Consider the following 22,348-nt stretch of genomic DNA (forward strand, 5'->3'; position numbering starts at 1 on the left):
CAGATGTTAATTGGCAACAAAAAACATTCTGAAGAGAGTTAAGTTGAAAAAATAAATGGATCTTTGGCTGTGTTGTGATAGTGTCTGACCCAAGCAGAATATTTTAAAGGATGTGTACACACATCTTAACATGGCAGATGTTGTAAAATAAATTACAACATAACAACTAGTGTGACTGATACATGTATGCATAGCACCGGTGCCACCACCCAGTTGTTGCATTTACTGTTTGGGAGTTTGCAGGCATCATATATGCAGTGTGTATTTTCTGTATTCATAAAGGTCAGCTTTGCATCCCTGCCTGAATCATGCATGACAAAATTGCATACAGTACCCAGGAAAATACCTTAATGAATTAAACATTTGACACCTAATCTCTTATGAAGGGTATGATTTCAGTAACTTGTCACACCTGCCACATAGCATTTCCTCAGAATCTGATATGTATTCTGTATAAACTTCATACAAGCACAGGGATCCACTGTGGTGCATAGCATTCATATTTCATTCAGTGTGCACAGCAGATATGTAATTGTTTTTATTGTATATGACATTTTTGACAGGTGTTTACTGTTAGAAAAATACAAATTTCATCACCACATGTCAAAGATGCTGTATAACTGTCACCAACTCTTGTGCTGTTATTCCACTGAATGTCATGTTGTTACATCTTGTCAGTGAGCGTACAGTATGATCATGAGCTACCCACGTAGGAAAATGCACATCAAATTAAAGAATTGTCTATTTACTGTAAAAAGGGCAATACATTGGCTACCAAAGGGAAGGTCTAGTTTGCATTTAAAGTGAAAACTTTGAAATTGCAGAATAAAAACTAGTAAACTAATTTGTTACAAACACTAACAAACTCATTTTAGTGCTTTGCCATTGCTTAATCAATACAGAGACCAGATTGTTCCTAAGAAAAAAGCTAAACTTCAGTAATCACATTTATAGATATTAAAGTTAAAATTCTTAAGCCACAGTCAACTTCAGTCAACTATAACTTCTCAACAAGGTAACCAACTCTTGGTACTGTGCCCTGCTGTTGTGTGGAAAACTACTCGCCCAGTGTGCACTATGAAATTACATCACAGTTGCTTATGGCATGATGGAGGAAGGCCACTTATTGACTGACTTCTTTATTAAAACTTGAGTTCACTGTAAGCAGTTGCTCTTCTGCTGTACTGCTACTGACAAAGTAGCTGCTCGAGGAGTGTTTGATGTAGTATCAAATTGCACTTGCTGTTACAATCAGTAACTACAAGTGTCGCCAGACCAACCAGGATGGAAATCTTAAGGATTATAACTTTAAATCTTTTGGAATATATCTAAGTTATAGTATGCATCCTATATCATGTGATCTTTGATATATTCAACAGATTTGTGGGTTTTAGCTTTGTGCTGCAACACATTGGTGGGAGGCTGAAGTGAACCATTGCACAGCTCACTCAATTAGAGAGGTAGGTAGATACGGTTTGCTTACGCTCTGCATTATAATACTAAGTCTGTAGCAGTAGTGTTTTCTTTCCAACAACTATTTGAATAATTCAGATTATCAAGAAAAGAAAAAATATATAAAGTTCATTGAATTCCATGAATTACAGTAACAGGTCAAACTAGATACATAAAGTACAATCAGTTACAAAAAAAATAATCTCCATCATTAAAGTCATGCATCAGTGGAATATTTGTATAAACATTCTTCAAAAGGTATAGATGACCTATGTGCCATCTGAGCAGTGTTGGTAGTTGAAGAAGAGACCCCAAGACAGTGTAAATATACAGCTTACATACTGTGAGTCTAGTTTTCTGGAAAGCACCCTTTTCTGCTAGTTGAGCTTCCTGTTCCTGTTTTACTGAAATAAGAAAGGATGAATGGGGACACGACACAAATATGCAAGGATTTAGAGGAGTACAGCGCAAGTACTGACAGTTTGTTGTTATGTTGACTTACAATTTCATGGAGTTGACAAATGCAAATATGACCTGCTGTCTGCCTCTTGCTGTCAACACAACATTAAACAGGGTGTGCCCAGAGAATCACAGTATCTCAGCCTGACCCACTAAGGCAGTGAAGAGAAAAAAAGCAACAAACAACTAACATTATAGTTCTTCACTGGGCATCTCTGTCTGTACACACACACCATGGATTAATGCACCTGGGAAGACTTTGTCCTCTAATTTTATTTGTTGGATCACAGCTGAACCCTGACTCGTCTCATTTCAGCACCGGCACCGTTTCACGCTTTATTTATAATTCAAACAGAGCCACTCTGCCGGGGGTGTGCATAGATGTTTGTGTACAAATATAGTAAACACCTCTTTTGAAAGGCAATTATGTGTCCTAGCATTAACCAAACCAGACTGGTAGAGATGCAATATGAGAAATGTAGTTGGTAGGACAATATTATAACATAGATTGGAGGGATGTGGACTTATGATTCATTATTGAGATATCAATGTGTAATATGCATTATGCAACATTGTGTGTGTGTGTGTGTGTGCACATGTCTACTTTAAACCCCCACATTGTGTTCAGTGCCAGTGGGACCCTTGTTGGCCATGGACTCATTATACCAAGACAGCACAAAATAGTAGAGACAAACAGCATCAACAATGAACCAACAACAAATGGATTCCATTCACATTTCAATGGAATAGCAATCAGGGTCACTCTAGCATGGCAGCCTTCCAGTGCCGGATCAAGACCTGTAAAATAAACAGACAACAAATAACACTTTTGTTAGAGGAATGTTAATAGTCCAGACTCAGTGGAGCATGTCAATGCAATATGAGATACTGTACATAATGAACATTTTGACTGGGCTCAAACTAAGTAACTGCTCAGAAACTAGTTATGTACTATCTTTGACCCCATGAATTACAAAAATGCTTATTGCCAATCCAAAATACCGTTCACAGAGATGTTTTCTGTTCACATACATTTTTAGACCATTTTATACAATTGTATTCACACTGTAATGCCAAAACTATGCAAGACCTTTTTTCTTATAATTTCATTTTGGTTACAAAACAATCAAACTGTATATTACCACCATTTGATAAGAAGTTTGGCTGTTCGCTAAGCTCCGCCGCCCTTACCTACTGTTTTTATGCCTGTCAATCTTTATATTCTTGCACTACATATAATGCAGTTTACAGTGATAACAGTGGCAGACTTACCACTTAAATTCTGAAATGAAGTATGATTGCTCCTAGATTTCAGGCAGAGGTAGACAAAAAGTCGGCTTCTTTTTGTAGCTGGTGTACATCCATTTTCCTGGCTGAAATGACACCTGTTGCTGGCAGATTTCTAGCTAGCTAATTAAGCTAATGGCAGCTTCATGCATTGGTTGAAAACGTAAAAGTGGCAAAAAGTCAGCATCCTCAACAGTGATGACTTATGCAGAAGACATGTAACACTACATAAAGTAAAAAGCATTGTTCTTGTATTGCAGTGTACAGCCAGTATGATGAGTAAAAACATAAAATCCAACCGTTATTTCATTTGAGCATAACGCAGTTTGGCTGAGTAGCTTATATGTACATGCTTGTTTGGATTTTCAAACAGTATGTCTCACTTTTAACGTTACAAGGGAAAAAGCTTTTAGGATGAGGACTAACCAATGTGTTTGCTGGGGGTTGCTGGAGTGTCACCTTTCCCAAATCTAATAAAGAGCAGGACAGAGTCGCTAACAAACTCTGACAACTTCTAGCTTCTGGGTTCAGCTGTTGCTAATTGGGCAATCGCTGTTGGGAGGAGGGACTCAGCATCCAAAAAATAACAGTTAATCCTTGGCCTGCTGCATTGAGATCTTTAATCAAATGACTGTTTTATACTTGTGCAATCATTTTGCAACAGAAAGTTGTTTTGTAATCAGCTACAGTACATAAACACATAATACATCAAAACCTAATTTCAAGTGTATATACCATATTGGACACCTGGATATAACACAACCCTGATTATAAGATGACCCCCCAAAAAAATACATTTTGAAGAAAAGAAAAAGAAAATCATTTTATTTGAAACTAATGATCATAAAAACATATTGAATCAACTGAGGTACCAAGGTAGGTGGTTGTTTTTAACATCTTTTAAATAAAATCATGTTTTCAATATCTTTCAGATCAAACTGTTACATTTAAATTAAATTAAACATACAATGATCTGCACGTAGCCTAGCTAGGCCTACTGTAGGTTTTGGTGTATAAATGTATGTTAAAATGCAATTAGGTCGAGCAGACCGTCCGAAACATTGCAAGCTTGCCTCGGCTCGCCTATAGACCAATACTGACTCAAGTGACTCAAACAACCCGGATCAGTTTAATGAGTGACTCAGAATAACCCGAATCCTTAAAAGGAATCGAGTTTGCCAGGACTAGTCCGAACGGCCCATGGCTCGCGTGAAAATAGACCTGGCGTATCGTTACCTTGCATAAGCATGGACACTTGGCCAATAAATGCCACTGAAGGGCACGCTTCTGGGACGCACCGTGGCACAGCTGGTGGAATATCAAGCATTGACTTGAATGGCAGTGATTGCTCGGGGCCCGCGGCGGCTCCGGAACGCAGCGCAGACGCACCCGGTGGAAAATAGGGGTTATATTCAGCTTTCAATTAACTCTGGAAATGCTTTGGCAAACATATTTTTAAGTGCATGTTTCAGGTTTCACTGTACCGGTGAAACTAAAGGAAACTGACTTGAGCACTTGAATGATGCTTTCCTCATGTATAACCACTCTCTATATAAAGTATTTTCAAGAGGATATGATAGCAATTCTGAGTGCAATGATACACTTCCTAATAGCGCTACTCAAAAGTTCAACACCCCTACATCTCCCTTTGAGAGAGACTATGAAAGTTTTAGAGGCTATTAATCTTAACTGGAGAATGAGAACATAATTCATTAAATCATCAAATATTTCAGCCAGGAACCCATTAAGTCGACTAAGTAATTCAAAACACTGTGAGGCTCTTCATAAAACTGCATTTAGCTTCCACCCTATTATGTGCTTCAGTGTAACTCAGCAGTGAAAACATGACACAAACCCTGATTTACGGCCTTTCAGTTCCCATTCTACAAAAACACAATATCTGAAAACTGCCCAGGTTTTACTTGCACAAACAAGCAGTAGATTATGAGGACATTGCATATAAATGTAACACTCTCCCAGTAAATTATTACTAATCAATTACCAACTATGTGATAAAAGTGTGTACATTCTCTCTTACTTACTGTGCTATCTTGCAGTTGGTTGTTGTAACAAACCGTCCTGTGTAGTGTATATTACATCTGACCACATTGTTGGTGAAGTCTGATTCCAGCACCAAGAATTTAGGATTAACCTGGAGCTGACAGGAGACAAAAGACATGAAAGAAGGTATTTGGGATGGATAACACTGAACACAATCATGTATAGATCTTTTGTGTGTACGTCTTGCAGCCATACTGACAAAATAAAATATGCATGGAAAATAGAAAATGAGATGGATGGGAAACCAGTGCCACTGAGACATGAAGTGCTCACACACCAAAAAAAAAACTAGAAAACTTCAGTAACTTTATAACTCTTTTATAACCCAGATCAATTTGTTTTTGTGACCTAGACCTTCACTCTCTTCCATGAAATGTGACCTTGCTCTGTCCACAAACTTGCCACATATTCTCACTTGACTCCTACCTTTAGTATGTAGTTTCCAGGCTGGATGTCGGTGATATCGATCCACTGGCAGTCAATATCCGCATTGTATGTATCGTAGCAGCCGGGGCTTAGACCCTGAAGAAACAGAAAGGAGGAGATACGCTCGTGAGGAATACTAATAGAAAAAAAAAAAAAAAACTTGCAATTTTAAGTCAGCGGTCAAAAAGTTAAGATGTTGCAATAGTTAATGTAACAACCAACAAAAATATATATATATATATATATATATATATATATATATATATATATATATATATATATATATATAATTTTTTTTTCATTCAGAACTTTTACCACAACAGTATTTGTGTACAATATTGATCAACGGAGTGTCTTTTTGCAGTTGCACTAGTCAAAAATAGTGTAACTACAGTAGATGGATATTGGCTTTGTGATTGATAAAGCATGGAAGTGGACTAAGTGTATTGCTGGTGACCACCAAATGAAGGTGAACATAATATTTCATGTTTTGGTTTGCTGTGTTACCTGAGTGTGAGTGGTGCATGCATATCGCTTCAGGTGACCAAAGTCACAGGTGGTGTCCTCCAGACAGAAACTAGCCTTGTGTCCCTCTGCCACTTTACGGCCAGTGCTGACCTCCAGTAAATCATAGTGGCTGAACTCATCCATGCTGTGGTAGTGCCTGTTGGAACAAGCAAAAGACTGTGAATGTAGTGAAAGGTGAAACAAATGTCTTAGTTAAGGTGGGCAATCAAAGAGTTTAAGTTTATTTTAGCATTATCTGTAATGCCACGTTTGCCTAAGAACCAGTATCTAAGCAGCAATTACTTTCAGTTTATTAAGTTTGTTAATTACATTGCCATTTTGTTTCAATTTAGCTTATCCAAGTTAAAGTGTGACTTTAAAGACAAACAGTGAATTCATAGACCCGCTGACCTCATCTGCTAACAAGTGATGTTGCACATTGACTTGACACATCATAAAGTATCAAAGGACAACAGATACTAATTAATGGCAACAATAAAGTATTTCTGAAGCACGACATTAACACCCTAATGAAGTATGAATGTTGTTAATTAGCTTGTATCAGTCAGCAAGATCAGAGGTGTTTGTGTGTGTGAACACAACACCTCTGTGTGTGTGTGTGTGTGTGTGTGTGTGTGTGTGTGTGTGTGTGTGTGTGTGTGTGTGATTATTTCCATGTGTTCGTGCACATATTTGTGTGTGTGTATCACAGTATGCGTGTATTTGTGTGCTGGTTGCAGTGTGTTTCTTTGCACAGCTTTAGCAGCTTAGAAAAGCCTGGATGCACATGGCCACTGATCATCTCAACTGAACCAGAATATGAACCAAGGGACTCTGTCAAAGTGCTGGTCCATTTGAAATCATCTGTAATATTAACTGTTGTATGACTTGGACCTATCCCAAATATCAAAGTGACCCGGGATGTCTTGACTTATGACTTACCACAAGCCTGCTGAATTTTGTCACATTATAAGAATATCATTATATACGTATATACTGTATACATATATCTATATATTCAGTGTCACGATGATTCCCTGTAAACCTGGGGGCGCATGTTAGACAGCCAAAGGAGAACCATATTGTGTGGTTACAAAGTGCAGAAGTCAACATACAGCAGAACATACCCTTCCATGAGAAAACTGTGCTTTTCCATAGCACATATAAAGTGCTGACAATCAACTTTGATTGGTATGCTGGTGGTGGCACAAATACGAGCAGAACGTGACTATGGCAGAGGCCGTGGAGCACTGCTGAACATGAAGCATGGCTATAACGTTTCCAGACATGACATCATTTGTCACAGGCACAACAAATACAGTATGATAGCAACATTCATTCATACAACATTCTGGTCTGTATAACTAAGATAGCAAAATTCCTATAGTGTGTACACATTTCTATGCACAAATAGTTAAATCTACTGCAATCTAATGCAGCAGCTTCGCGATAATCTCTACCTTAATAAAGCTCAGAGAGGTGTTAATCTAACCCATTTTGGAAAATGTGGGTTGTGCTATTGTATTGCATTGTATCGTCTCATTTTGATTTCGATTTTGTTAAACCCATACTGACAAAATATCTATTATTTTTGTCTACAACACATATATATAATAATAATATATATTATATAACAACTATAATAAAACAAAAATGAATACCACAACAAACTACAGTACACTGTCCAAAATTAGTTGAATCAACTTTGACAAAATCTCAACAAATGCTGAGCATGATAAGCCTTATATATAAGCAAGTGTACCCAAATAACTTTTTTTATATTATAAGGAATACAGTAAGTCATGAAAAACAACAACAAAAATATGTCCAGAGTATGTTTCATTCAGTGTGGCGACAAGACATGTAGGATAATGTGTATGTGTTACGTTAGTAACCTATTTTTGTGCACTGTATAGTTGGAAAATAGAAAAAAATAAAATAGTTCTCATGTGAGCTCTTATGCAACATAAGAGCTCACATGAGAGCTATTTTTAATTTCATTTTACCAAAGTTCCTTATGATAAAATCACACAAAGATTAGCCAAATAACTATTCCTAAAATTCAGCTAATACTTGACAGCTGGCGAGGTATCGCATCACACTATAGATTAGATTATAAAGCAAAACCTTTCAAACTGTTAATCTCAATAGCTGCACTTTCAGTCTTTTAGATACAAAATGGCCTACATAAAAATGACTATGATCCTAAAGGGAACATCCACCTGAAATTACCAGCCGTTATTGCAAGTATTTATTTCCATTATCCTTTGATTCTTAAATTGCGCCACACAATATATTTAATTGGTGTTGACTTTAGTTGCTGCAGCAGGTGAGGTAAGCACTGGATCTCCTACATTCAGACAAAATCAGACTATATAAATATTTTCCTTTCGCCTTACTTCATGGTCCATGTTTCAACATAGCAACAGCCTTTACTGGAACAGTCATTAAAGATTGAAGGATGACTTGGAAGGGAACGTGGGTACTTTCCACTAACGAAGCAAGTGACCATTCAAGGACTCATTCTTTCCACAGGAGAGGCACCCAATTATGAGCTGCTCTCAGGTAGAAACCTGTCAGTTATTATCTGCTGCTGAACACTATCTTTTGTAATTATTGGCATAAATTACTCTATACTTTAAGTTACTCTGTTGACATGCAAATCTTGATGGCCGAGTGTGTTTACAGGTTATTGTATGTGGGGCACACAGGCATTTTTGTTCAGTGTTTGAGTGTATTCACACGTGTATAAACCAGGGCGGGGGTGTTGGTGGGTGTGGCTAGGGGGGATGGGGGGGCAGCACTGGAAGGTTGAAGCATGGTCTTTGTTTGTGTTCCAGAAACTGCCATTCATTTCAGTGGCAGGCTTGAGATGATTATCTGGAGTGTGTGTGTCTATGTGTGTGTCTATGTGTGTGTGTGTGTGTGTGTCTGTGTGTCTGTGTGTCTGTGTGTGTGTGTGTGTGTGTGTGAAATAGAAAGAAAGAGTGCGGGAAGCAGAGAAAAAGACAGAGTGGGAGGTGCTGGATTGCGAGGTGCCTGGAAGGGTCCCCTGCCTCCTCGGATTCCTGGATCACCTCACTGACTATGTCAACTATAGAGAATGTAGAGTTGGAAGGACAGATAGAGGATTTAAGAAGAATAATTTGAAATTATAATTTACGAAACATTCCAATCCTTCTTCGAAGTCATGAGTCACTTTCCACTGGTGTTGCAACAAACAAGACTTTGAGGGTTTCTCAGATCACAGCTTGGGTTGTAAAACACAGAGAACTACAGTAGGCTCTTTGAGAACTATTTAGCAGTGGCCTGACATTTGCCTTCCACAAAGTGCAAACAGGATATGAAGACATACATCCAAGCACCTGCATAAACAGCAGCTATGATCTCTGACCACAAAGGTCACACACTTAAATAAAGTTGTATTGTAAGGGACTGCGACAAATAAAGCACAAGTTGAAGAAATCTATCATTAACCTTCTCTACCAAATAAGAATTCCGTGTCCTCGATTGTTTAAAAAACAAAAAAAACATACAGAATTCCAACATTTTTACAACACCATGATACTCAAGAGGATGCTGTTCCCTTCCCTTTTTCTAATACTCCAGTGAGAAAGATAGGGGTGAATGTAATGAAAAGCAGAACTGTCAACTACACAGCTTATTCAACAGAACAGAAATGTAGGGCAGCAATGTTTATTGTGAGAATCTGGCCTAGAGATGTTTTTCCCCTACAGAGATTTCTTTGTTAAGAAACACCCTATCCCAGTAACCCATATCCATGCCATCATACTTTAGCAGCTGTGTGATCTGGTGTCACAGATTGACAAGAAAAAATGATGGATTTGTCATTCTGATCACACAGCCAGTGGAATTATTGTCTTGGCTTTCTGCCTCCTGGGAACCACTGTGTAAAGTCAGACAGCAACAACACTGCCAATCTCCTAACGGCCAGTCAACATTCCTCTAAGATGAGGATAGTAAAGCAGAGCAGCAGAGCCTGGCACTAGCTTCAGTGGGCGGACTTGCTAAAAGTGAGATAAAAGCAGTCCATGGAATATAATGTTATAAAATCCTGACGATACCCCCAAAATCACCTCATCAGCCACCACTGACTTGCTAAATCAACTAAAATATGCTCACTGAGAAACACAGTAAGAAATGTGCTTGATAAATTGATCAAACCCATATATACAATTATTTTTCATGTAATGTAGAGAGTATTTTTTTCATTTCACACAGGGTTGGCTCTCTAATGGACTCCATAAGTTTGACACCCATCTCCTCTTCAAACCAGGAAAATGAATGTGTACTTTCTTGGCCAACCAGGGGCTTTTCTTGTAGTATGACCGTGTAGGGCACAATATGGATTTTATAGGCCGCTATGACACCCAATCTGCATTTATCTTTAATCAAATGGCATTGACATGTGCCAGATCATCTTACTCAACATGAAATTAGTGGTCTGTTGGTCTATTCGTTACACACATCTATTTTTTCCCTATTTTAAGGTTGTTTTTTTTTCTTATCCAAATCTAGGTTCTAAGGACAGAGGATGTCGTACACTGTACAGTTTGTAGAGCTTCTTGAGGCAAATGTGTAATTTGTGATATTGGGCTATATGTAAAAATGTAATTTACTTGACTTGACTCTGTGTCTAGGCTAATCCTGATAGGCCCAGGAAATGCAAATCATCATCCATCATGGTTCCGTACATTAATTAAATATTATTCATGGAATATTATGATTCACAAATTCAGCTAGATCAGGACTTTTACAACTTTCAGAATCTTACAAGCAAGACTAACAACCAGATCTATCTATTTTGTAAAATTGCAATACCCTTTTTATGAGTAATGTGATCAACATATACCAGTCTATGTGTACAGACATTAGTTATGTAAATAAATAAATAAATACACTTAGTAAGAATAAAATCAGATTTACATAAAAATGCTTGCTCACTAGCTCCCTGGTTACCGCAACAGCCAGTAAAGCATAATTATCTGATTAGGTGAAATCTGTTTTGTATTAAGTACTTACTGATGACAGCTATGCCACTCCCAGGTATGACGTGGCCTGTTAGGCATGAAGTCGGCAGTCCCCTTGTTCTTCACCCTCTGTGGGAACCGCAGCAGGACCCTTACATCATAGTCGGTGATCTCGGGGCCATAGGCAGAGCTGAATGGCGGACACATGCATCAAGACAAAAAACAGTAAGGGAAACTGCACTAACCCTAACCCTGCAAAAAGAATGTCGACATGTCTGTTTCTCGTAACTAAGACAAATAAAGGAAAAAAGAGCCGGACTGGAAAGGCTTGGAGGCAGAAGCATATCTACTAAATAATTCATTCTACAGATTACAACCATCTCTCCAAACACAGTTTCTACATGGGGAGAGGAAACATTCTGTTGCACGATTCACTTTTTTGTGTGAAAAAGGAGGAACGACCTCGAGTTCACAATACCACTGAAGATCTAAATCTTTCATCTTGTGGCTGTTGTTGACATTGGAGTGTATGGCAAATTACAACAGCCCATCTGTCGGTAATTGCAGCAAACTCAGACAGGATATGAAAGGGCTTTGAGGGATGGCTGTGCTTGTGATTGGAAGAGGGCAAATAGAGCAGCCATGGGGACAGCACACTTCCATCATTTCAATAGTGTCTTTAGTGCAAAGGCAGTCAGAGGGCCCAGGCCTGGGGCTCGAGGGATGCTATCCACCAACACAAAGAAATGAAACTAACAACAGTCCGTATCCCTGAGGGTGACCAGGATTCAGTTCACTTATGTTGTGCTGTTGGTCAACTTTTTACATTATTTCTAGATACTATTGCACAGAACTGGTATAATCCTGAAGGCTAGAGAATTATGGAAGGTTCACTTGCTGGTTAATGCTACCTAAAGGTGAAGCAGCTGAAAAAGAATGGTATTCTTTCACACAAATTAGTGCTTTGCTTTAATGTATGATTCAAAGCAGGGTTCAACCTGGACAGGATATAAGAAGGATACACTGAGTCAGGAAATCATTTATTGTTTCTAATATACCACAATTGAATGTCTTCTGTGCTAACCATTGAGCCAAGAAGCTACACTTTAAAATATCGCAGAAACCATTAAAATGAGAACATTTGTCATTAACATGAAAACATTAACAAGAAAACAGGACCCACTGGGGAAAGGACATGATGTCTACATCATGATGAAAGGTTTGATACTGTGACATTAGAATGAACCCACTGAAAAGGACATCCACAATTGGGTTTACCTTGACAGACATTTTTCTTCCGCAGCACAGCGGAGTGAATACATGTGGGCTCTCTGGATATATGTGGAAGCCTGGACATAGTTGGAATCAGGAACCAGGTCAGGCAAACCTGAAATAATAGACAGACTGCTCACCCTATATTGTCATTCAACAACACACAACCTTGTTTCAGTAAGTAAAAGTAATTTGCTCAAAAATCACTCAGATGTGCTCAGAATACTGAAAACAAGAGAGTAATTACTTATGAATTAGTCAAAGGGAGGTTTAAGACTTAAACATGATAATACACAGCATTTACAATGTTATTAAGTGTAGTCACCTTTTGAGCGCTACAAATGTATTCCCTTCCCATCAGTGCCAGGGTACACCACAGAAACAGAGGAACTCTTTAGCATATTTGTCATCAACTTTTTATTACCTGGTAATTATGGTGGTGCTGATCGGAGGATATGATGGGCAAACATGCAGCGACAGGGCCCACAATTCAAGACTGGGTCTCTCTAGAGATAGCCTTCGGCCACTAATTACTGTGCATTCCAGATTGTTATCATGGTTTTCTAATGAGACGCTTTTGCTCCATAGGCCTGTCAAACAAGGTTGATTTTAGGGTGAGAGAGAGCACAGAGTTGCAAAAGGGAACTTTTTTATACCAATAATTTCTTGCCTTCTTGGCTAATGTGATGTGACCTTCTATGTGCACTGATCTTAATAAGAATGTGTCACTTCAGCATAACCTTTAATATAGTAAACGTAGAATGACTAGTCATATCTGTTGGGGATAAGGCTAAACTTAGAAATATCTAAGCTACAGTATCACAGGACAGCTTGTTGCAATGCAGCCTGTTTTTCATACTTTAGATTCTGCAAACAAGTGACAGAGATGAAGAGATGATGGAAGGCATATGTGCACAGAGATACAGCAAGAGAGCCAGACAGAGACACAGAGAGGGAGAACGTGAATGCCAGGGCAAGAACAACAGTGATCTCACACCACTGCTGTTTTAAAGTGGGCCACTGGCCAAGTCTGTCAGAAAACCTGAGGAACAAGTAAAAAAAAACTAAATAAGCAGGCCTGACTTCATCCTGTTCCCAGTAAAGGCCATGCCAGCAAGAGTCTCTGACATAGCTTATCATCCCTCTCTGTTTAGATCACAAAGACCAGACACGTTTAAATGTGAGCTTGTTTAAGCAACCGAAAGTCAAACTATCTGACCTCTAAGCCTGGAAGTGTTAATAAAATAACAAAAATGATGCACAGCCTATCATTTCTGTTGCAGCAAGCTTAAGCCACAAAAAGAGAAATAGATAGAAAACGTCCTGTCTGGTTTCCATAAACAGACCATAACTGAAGCCCTTCATGTTAATGCAGAAATTAAAAGACATTATTTTATTATTTTCTACTTGTCCAGTTTAACATCCCGGTGAGTCCTCCCTCTCCAGCTGCAAGTTTTCGTAAGGGCTTTGCCTTTGTGGGCATTGTGTAAACATCCTATATGACAGCTCTCTCCAAGGCAGACGTGAAGGACAGGGGGAAGCTTCCTGGGGCAGACCATGTTAATACTGTAAGACCATTGTGAGACGCAGAGGTTTTCCAACAGCACTCTCAACCCCATTTTCCTCCTCACCCAAGGAAAGCTTTGTTTTCTGCCTCCTAATCTTTTGAAATATGAAATTGGGTCCCTTTCAGAGGGATAAAGTGTATTGAAAAGCCAAAGCTGATCAGCTCTCAACAGCATGTGACAAAGCCACACATTACACTCTAAGTGGGCCACGGAGAAAAGAAACTGAATCTTGCCATGCTTTTTATATCATCTAATATAGCATAATAAAAGACATGAGGACTAGACTGTTGGCTGCATGGGAACTGTAGATTGGAATACTTAGGTCATTTTAAAATGAAAATCACAACATCATTTAATGATTGTATTGAGTATAAAGTCTATTATAACCTATTTTGCCAGGTTGTTTATTATTATCTGTTTTCTCTTGTTATTACATCTTATCTATATTCATGATAATCAACCATTTTACTCCTGGTGGTCAGTATATTACGGATTTATTTTAACAAAAGTGAGATGCTAAAACCAGTTCTCTTAATTTGAAGATATCATGTTTGAGCTAATGAGTGAAATAACTGCAGCTCTGCCTTGCAGCTGTCTTAATGAATTAATTACAGTCTAATTATTTTTACATATGACTGCTTGTGGCTTTGTCAGGGAATATGAGAGCAAGGAAGAGTGAGATTAAATGTCAATGGGTATAGTGGGGACAATATGCAAACTTTTTTGACTGATCTCTTTGAACACAGTATATACAGTGTGCTGTGTATTATTCTTGCTCTCTTTATACAACACTTTGCTTCTACTGCCAACTCCTTGTAGCTTTGGCTGCGGGTCAAGCCCTATTCAGTGTATGTGATTCTGGGAACCACTTGTCTGTTGAACCATTTGACAGTTAAAAGAAATGACTTGAAAGTGGTTCTGCACTGAAACTTGTATCATGGCCTTATACTTATTCATTGCCATTATACACTTTGGTTGCTAATGGTAATGCTCGCCGGATTGTCCACCCACACTAACTCTACCCTAAACCTATTTGTATTTAGTTATATTTTTACTGACCACACACGATAATATATATTTTAATTTTAAGAATGTATTTGTTTTTCAATCTGCATCCTGCTCATTGAAATATTTGTTATATATTGTTTATTTTGATATATCAGTGTATCTTATGTACTTTACAGCCTCTGTTACGACATAACATTGCCTTTAAAAATGGTGTTAAATAATAAATACATATGGTTAATAAATATGCGTGTCTGCTGACTTTAGTTTTAAGTAAATTTTAAACTAGTAGATCACAATAGTTATTACGGTACTTTAACAGCCTAATGCCGTGCCATGAAGCAGTGCAATAAAAATGTCAGATTTTCAACAGCCCCCAATGGCTGAATCTTTATCATGATGATTACTGGGAGCACTAAGGCATCTGCACACATGTTGGCTTTTTGTGCTGCAGAAATGGCTCCCAGCACTAGACTGGCTAATGAATGATGAATTCAAGGCATACAGCACACTAAAGAGACTGCTGCACAGCAAGGCAGATCATTGAGTAAATCAAAGGTAAATCTGCATTATTAAGAGCCGGAATCTTGTTGGAGGTCTTCATCTCCTCTCAGCTCAGACCAGACACAGCCTCTGGTGGTCAGAACATAGAAAAACTTCACAAGTTGTTTGCATTTAGCTAAGTCATGTTTTCCTTAGCATTAACAATATGCTCTTGAGAAACGTTATGAAAATACATATTTTTAGGCCAGGGTATTGCACTTTTTGATACTCAATCTTCCCCTAAGAACTATGACTAAATATTTCTTTGATTTCCTGTAACTGAAGCAATGGACCCCATGTGTTACAGGGACTTTCCATGCACTCCATCCCCTTGGGGAGTGGTGAAGTACAGTATCCCCCTCCCTTGTTTCCTCTCTCCTGTCCTCAAGCCCAGGAGGCAGCCACAGCCCACCAACACCCCCTGTCACAAGACCCCCTATGAGGTCACCACCACTATTACCTAACTCCACACGCCGCGTATACTTTCGTATACCACAGAACTCCCCACACAAAAACGCAGTGGTTCTTGTGTGTGCTCTCTGTATATTGGCAGGGCTTGCTCAACACCTGGTTTCAATAACCATACAAGTGGAAAAAGATGAACCTTGTGTCCTTGTCCTTGTGTACTTTGCTTTGTTTGTAAACTAAAAAAATATATTTTATACTACATTTTAAGCAGCTATTTCATTCTAACTACTCCAGATATTTGCAACTTGAAAGAAGAATATTGTAAAAAAAAACAACATGATTATGTACTTGAGGGGGTGGTGAGCTCTCTACTCCCCTGGGTTTTACAAATTTCTGCAATAACAGAAATCAAATCAAAGACAGAAGTACCTTTGGGTGAATGCCTAAAAGTGAACATGCTTCCTGTTTCCACTGAAAATGTGAAATATTTGCTTGCCCTTGAATTTTCTTGAAAACCAAACATATTGCTACAAATCTGCCATCCCACCCATGTGTCAAAGCCTCTCATAATATTATACAGATTTAAATAAAGGATACATTGTGTTCACAAAACAAAAAGCTTAGCGTACCTCTCTGTTCTGGTCGGTACACACTCCCAACATTCATGCCGGGGTTCTCAAGGCCCGAGTTGGGAGAATATCTGCCTGGAGGAATGGGCTGCAGGAAAGGAGGCTGGGGTCTTCCATATGGAGGAAACTGCTCATACTGAGGGCTCCTGACTTGTGGTTGACCAGCTGGTCCTGTCCTGTCCACTATTACGGGAGCTGCCTGGTTGGCATCAGGGGCAGGGACAGCAGGGATGGCAGGAGCAGTCTCCCCGTTAAAGAGACTGTGGGTGTATCTGCGGTCCAGACCATCTGCAAATGGTGGTTGGGCAGCACGTGCAGGCACCACAGGATTGGGCCCATAGCCATAAGACTGGTAGTAACGGTAGCCATCGTCAGTAAAATCAGAGGGAGAGCCTGGGAGCACTGGGGCCAGACCACCTCCAAACCCTGCTCCAGTATACCCTTGTCCAGCACCATACCCTCCACCGCCATACCCTCCAATGCCAAATCCTCCACCGGCAACAGGCTGAAAAGGTGGCTCGTAGCTCCTGACTGGTCCCTCTACAACACTAGAGTCGTAAGGTCCTGGTTGAAAGGGAGGCTGTTGAGGAAATGGGTTCTGTGGGTAGGATGGTATACTATAAGAAGATGAAGAAAAGGATGATGATGACGATGAAGACGAAGAGCCTGTGGATGGCCTGAAGCGAGTGCTAGAGGATCCTTGGAACTGGCTACCACCTGTGCTGCCTGTAGTTTGTCTCCAGTTATCAGGCACTTGCCCAAAGCCAAAAGGATGCCTTGCCTGCCCACGGACAGTCTCAGAGGATCCTCTTGATGGAGCCTGGCGGCGGACATTGCCTCCCGGAGGTCTACGCGAAGAGCGTGGACTAGTGTTTGCCACAACCACGCTGGGACCTCTGTCCTGGGTCCCCGCCCTGGCAGGAACATATTCAGCTCCACTGTTCAGCAGGCTAAACAGCCGGCCATTGTTCTCCCACTGAATCACCTGCCTCCAAGGGGTGGCAGAGCTGTCCTGCCCCTGGCCCCGACTCTGGCTCTGCTCCTGAATCTGTGTGGCAACTTGAGCTTGCCCCAAGCCCAGCAGAATGAATAACAAACATGCCACAACAATAGGCACCATACTGGCTCCAAAGATGCCACCGCTCACCACAGGAAAAAAACTCCTCCAGTCCACCAGCAGCTCAAACTCAAACCACCTGTAGCTCTGTCAATAAAACATGTGTTACCTCTTCCCGCGGGTACAGCTTTGGTGTGAGTGTTGAGACAGATGCAGTGTTGAAAAGTAAGCCTGTGGTTGAGTGCATCTGCAGGTCTTCACTGCCAGCAGTAGAGGAGGTTGAATGTGCATTCAGGAGCAATCACACCCAGGAGAGTGAAAGTGGGCTTCAGAAGACCCACTGGTGGTGGTATCGTCTGTTAGTGCTACGCGAATATGTCCTGACTTCTCTGCTGGCTCGACTGTCAGTAGACTGAGCATTGCTCTCTGCCTTCTGGAAAGAAGTGTCTGTGCACTGCACGACTGCAAGTTTCTATTTGCATGATTGCTTACAATGGGCTGTGAAAAAATCTCAAACTTTTTTTAAGGAGAGGTCCCACATGGCCCTAGTGCTAGTGATGTTTCCTGGCCTGCAGCAGCCAGGGCTCCATGAGGCTTCCAGAGTCAACATTACCATCTGCAAAGGCATTCAGACATATAACACATCTCACTTTTAAGGGCTTTGCTTTCTCTTCTCATCCTGTACAACATGACCTTGATTTTTCCACAGATGTTTCAAAGGCTTGTTCTGTTTTTGCTTTGCCTTTAAACCTTTCAGAATTACAATAACCATGTGTAGATTGGAAATAACTTAATTGGAAAATGGGAAGTTTGTCACAGAGAACCACATGAAACAATAGACAACAGGTTATTTTAAATTTGATCCAGTGAGGCGACATTTGCACAAGCAATGAGCAGTTCATAAGGATATACTGTCTGGTAATTTGCAATATGACTTTATATGGATACATTAGTCTTTACAACACAATCCTCTATTTATGTGGTGGGTATGTTAGAAAATGTGGTCTGTATCCTCCACACTAAGAAATATCAAACTGAGGTCAATTAAGAAAGTGTTCAATACCCTCCCCCCACCAAAGCAGTAGCATTCTGAATGCACAAAAGACATGCATACATGCAGACAACACTGTGTGTGCTGTTATCTGCAAATACTAGCACTGTTAATACTGAACTGTTGCACTCAGAGAACCCCATTTACACAAATGTTCTGAGAGACAAGTCATTAGTCAACACATTCATGTGGGATTTGAAACAGCCTGGTTACTGCTTGCCTTGATAGAGTGAGTGCATGCAAACAGAATCAGATTTTTCCCCATTATCAAAGTCATCAGTTTGCAAGGTATTTTCCTTGGCATGGCTCGCATGGGCAATGGCCACAATGTGCCACAGACCAAAGAAAGGACAACATTCCTCTAGGGCTGTAGCAGTGAACATTAACATTGCCTCTCTGAAACAGGATCCAGAAAAACAACCTGATGCACACATTTTGATTTCAATTTACGTCCTCTCCCACAAATGCACAAGAGAAGCTCCACCATGATCATTCCTGTACAATGTAATGTAGTGAGAAGTCTTCAGGGAAAATAGTTGGCCATGGAGAGTGTAGCAGAGTGCATCAATGTGGATATATCATTACTAAATATACACTGATATTTATCACATATGGGTCTATAGCTGTTTTCTCGTATTGCCATGAAATGACTCAAAACACATTTATAAAAGGCTGACTTCATGACTGAAGATTAAACGTTTTTTCTGCCATTTTGACAAAAGTATATGTAAAAAATGTCAGCCTATTTATGAACTACTAGACATTACTAGATAAAACACCAATTTGCTGAGGGATAATTATTAGATAAAATACCAATAAGAATTTCTGAGAGCCATTTTTATGCTTGTACTTTATATGCAGCATCATATTTTACCATCAGTACACCACCACTGGCATATATTCTATTGCCAAGTCACAGGACAGTGAAATATATATAGTTTATAGTTGGCTATATCTTCTTTTTTTCTTAATTTATTTTTCACTACCCCCTTTCCAGTGTGAGTAGATCTTTTTGAGTGATACCTTGAGAGGGGATTTTTACTTGAAAGTGACACAAAATGGAGAAATTCCTTGAGGAAGGATAGTGTCAGATTCTTCCTGGCTCACACTGTCCCACATTGTTTAGTGCCTTTTAAAGCCAAGATTCTTTCTATCTTTTGGATCAGTCTTGTTTTCAGCTCTTACTCCTGCATTAGTATAACATACCCTTCAACTTTTTTTCATTATATTAAACTCAAGGGTTTGTAATCTTAATTACAGATTGATCCCAGGCGATTTCCAGAAATCGCTGCTTTAAAGAGGCACACCAACCAAGAGCCTCTGAAAGCACTAAAATCCTGTCACTAAAACATTCCACAGAGATTAGTCTATGTTGTAAGGCAAGGTTGGTTGTTTTTGTGTGACTGCTGTGTCTCCTGTCTGCTGGAAACACCATGTACTTTGTGAAGTTCAGTGTAGGAACACATTGATTTGAGTGACTTTACAGCACGGGAGGAAAGCCCAGGTAGTAGGCATCCTGTTGAGAGCAACCTTAAGCTGTACAGAATCAGAGCTAGGGATGCTCTCATATACTGTACTAGACTACATTCATCCTCTGAGTCAAGATAGTAGAACAAAGTTCTCATATGTAATGTTCCAACAAACTTATCAGTGTTTTAGTCCAGAATTCTATTGAATACAGTATTTTGGACAATGATGTAATACGATAAAAGCTAACAAACTAATACAATATGTATAAAGCAAACTGTGTTCTGGTTCTGTGTCCTGCCTGAAAACAGGGACCAAACAGTCTTGACATCAAACGGACAAAGGTTTTAAACTGATAAATGTTTTAATAAGGCCAGATACCACTTTCTTCATGTCACGTCTGTTCTCCATGGAATCAGGTTTTATGAGATGCTGATTTCATGCTAATTTTGACAGCTGACAACATTAAATAAAGAGAAGAGATCTCATAATTACTGAAAAAAGTATATTTTTCTTCTAAGAAAATAAATCTTTCAACTTTGCAGCGTCAGATATTGCAAGAGTTACGTATTTGAGCCTTCCTTATTCCAAAAGGAAATTGTTTAATATACAAAGTTAAAGATAGATGAAGAACACACAGAGAAGCTGCAAAAGTGATATTAGTATAGCTAAGTTATAAAAGATAAACATGGGCATGAAAAAGACAAAACAGAGCCCAAGCTAGTAGGCCCTTTGTAATTGTAACTGGTGAGAAACTGGTGGCAACGCTGAACCACAAACTGTGTCCGGCCATGTACTAACTATTGACTCCAGAGGAACACATACGATCTCTTGTCTTTCATCTGCTTTACTCTACACTGTAGCTAATATTAACAAATTACTTCCATTTACAATCCTAACTTCCTCTTCACCATGGCAGAGACAACAGCTGAGGTTGGCGCTGGTTGCAAGCACGTTTGGTCATACCGTTGGAGCAGTCAGCCTTTGAAGTACCCACCTGCTTTCCATTCATTTCATTTTCATTCAAGGAGAGTCATCAGACACCTGCACTCTGTTCTTGGCTCAGTATCAGATACCACGAGATAGAGACCATAAAAATGCCTTCAATCATAGAATAATTTAAATATTTGTTTCCTTCTCAGCACAACATCGAAATGAACCTTGTGACCTTTTAAAAAGACAGTAAGGGACTGTTCGGTATTTAGGGAATGGACCACCTGAGGAAAATAGGGGAGGGCCATGTCTTTTTATTCTTTGTTAGGGGAGGGTCATTCAATGTTTTTTAGTCTAGGGGGGGATGGTCACCCAATTTTGTATTCATGAGAACAGCAACATTTCAAAGTGGCTTGTTTGGTGCATATTTATCCATGTAGCTCCATGTAGCTCTCTCAGTCTCGGCCCCTATCGCTAGCAGATGGGTCCCTCCCTATTTAGTCAGCCAGACAATTTGAACTGTAGCTTTAGAGACCGTGGGATTTCTCAAATAAACCTGTTTGAGTCGTGATTCACTCTGATCTTTAACCCGAGTCTTTAAATTGACTCACGAATCGCGAGTCTCTAGTATCATTAACCCGGTTCAGTTGAGTCCTGCTAAAATTCAATCTAAAATGATAACAGCGCCTGTACAAACCTCTTGCAACATTAGCTTCTACTATGCTAGCCACTTAGCTGCAAAAAGCTTTATAACTTACAATTTCGTAGGCAACAGCAACTCCAGTAGTCAATCAAGGGTCTGAGATACTCCCGACCCGCAGACTCACAGCCGGAAGCTCGCAGACCATGGGATTCACTCGAGAGTCAACGAGGGCTCGTGAGTTGTCATGAGTTGTCTGTGATTCATGAGTTGTCAGGCGATTCATGTGTTCTCGCGGGAATCGGCCAGCTACATGTGGATCTGATTCGAGCAAGTGAAGTCTCTCCTCGAGCTCTGAGTAAAGCAAATCCACAACAAAAGCCATTCTTTCACTTCTGAAATAACATACAATGTTCTGCTCGTAGCCTAGATAGGCCTACTGTAGGTTTGGTGTATAAATGTAGTATATTAAAATGCAATTAGGGCGAGCAGACAGTCCTTAAGCTCACCTCGCCGACAACTTTTTTTTTGTCTTCAAAAAACTTTATTATTCAAGTACAGATACACATACACATTGAAAACATTAAATGCA

The 22,348-nt window shown here is 39.6% G+C and overlaps 1 protein-coding gene across 1 annotated transcript; it reads right to left on the reverse strand.

Moving 5' to 3' along the window:
• Window positions 1-516: 516 nt before the first annotated feature.
• On the reverse strand, window positions 517-18,132 carry loxl1 (lysyl oxidase-like 1). Its single transcript, XM_078252414.1, has 7 exons — window positions 16,609-18,132; window positions 12,462-12,570; window positions 11,236-11,373; window positions 6,193-6,349; window positions 5,686-5,781; window positions 5,241-5,356; window positions 517-2,709 (listed from the first exon to the last, which is right to left on the reverse strand). The coding sequence occupies exons 1-7, from the start codon at window positions 17,726-17,728 to the stop codon at window positions 2,703-2,705; spliced, it is 1,743 nt and encodes a 580-aa protein (XP_078108540.1). The 5' UTR covers window positions 17,729-18,132; the 3' UTR covers window positions 517-2,702.
• Window positions 18,133-22,348: the final 4,216 nt, after the last annotated feature.

Source organism: Sander vitreus, chromosome 1 (genome assembly GCF_031162955.1).
Source record: "Sander vitreus isolate 19-12246 chromosome 1, sanVit1, whole genome shotgun sequence".
NCBI classification, from domain to species: domain Eukaryota; kingdom Metazoa; phylum Chordata; class Actinopteri; order Perciformes; family Percidae; genus Sander; species Sander vitreus.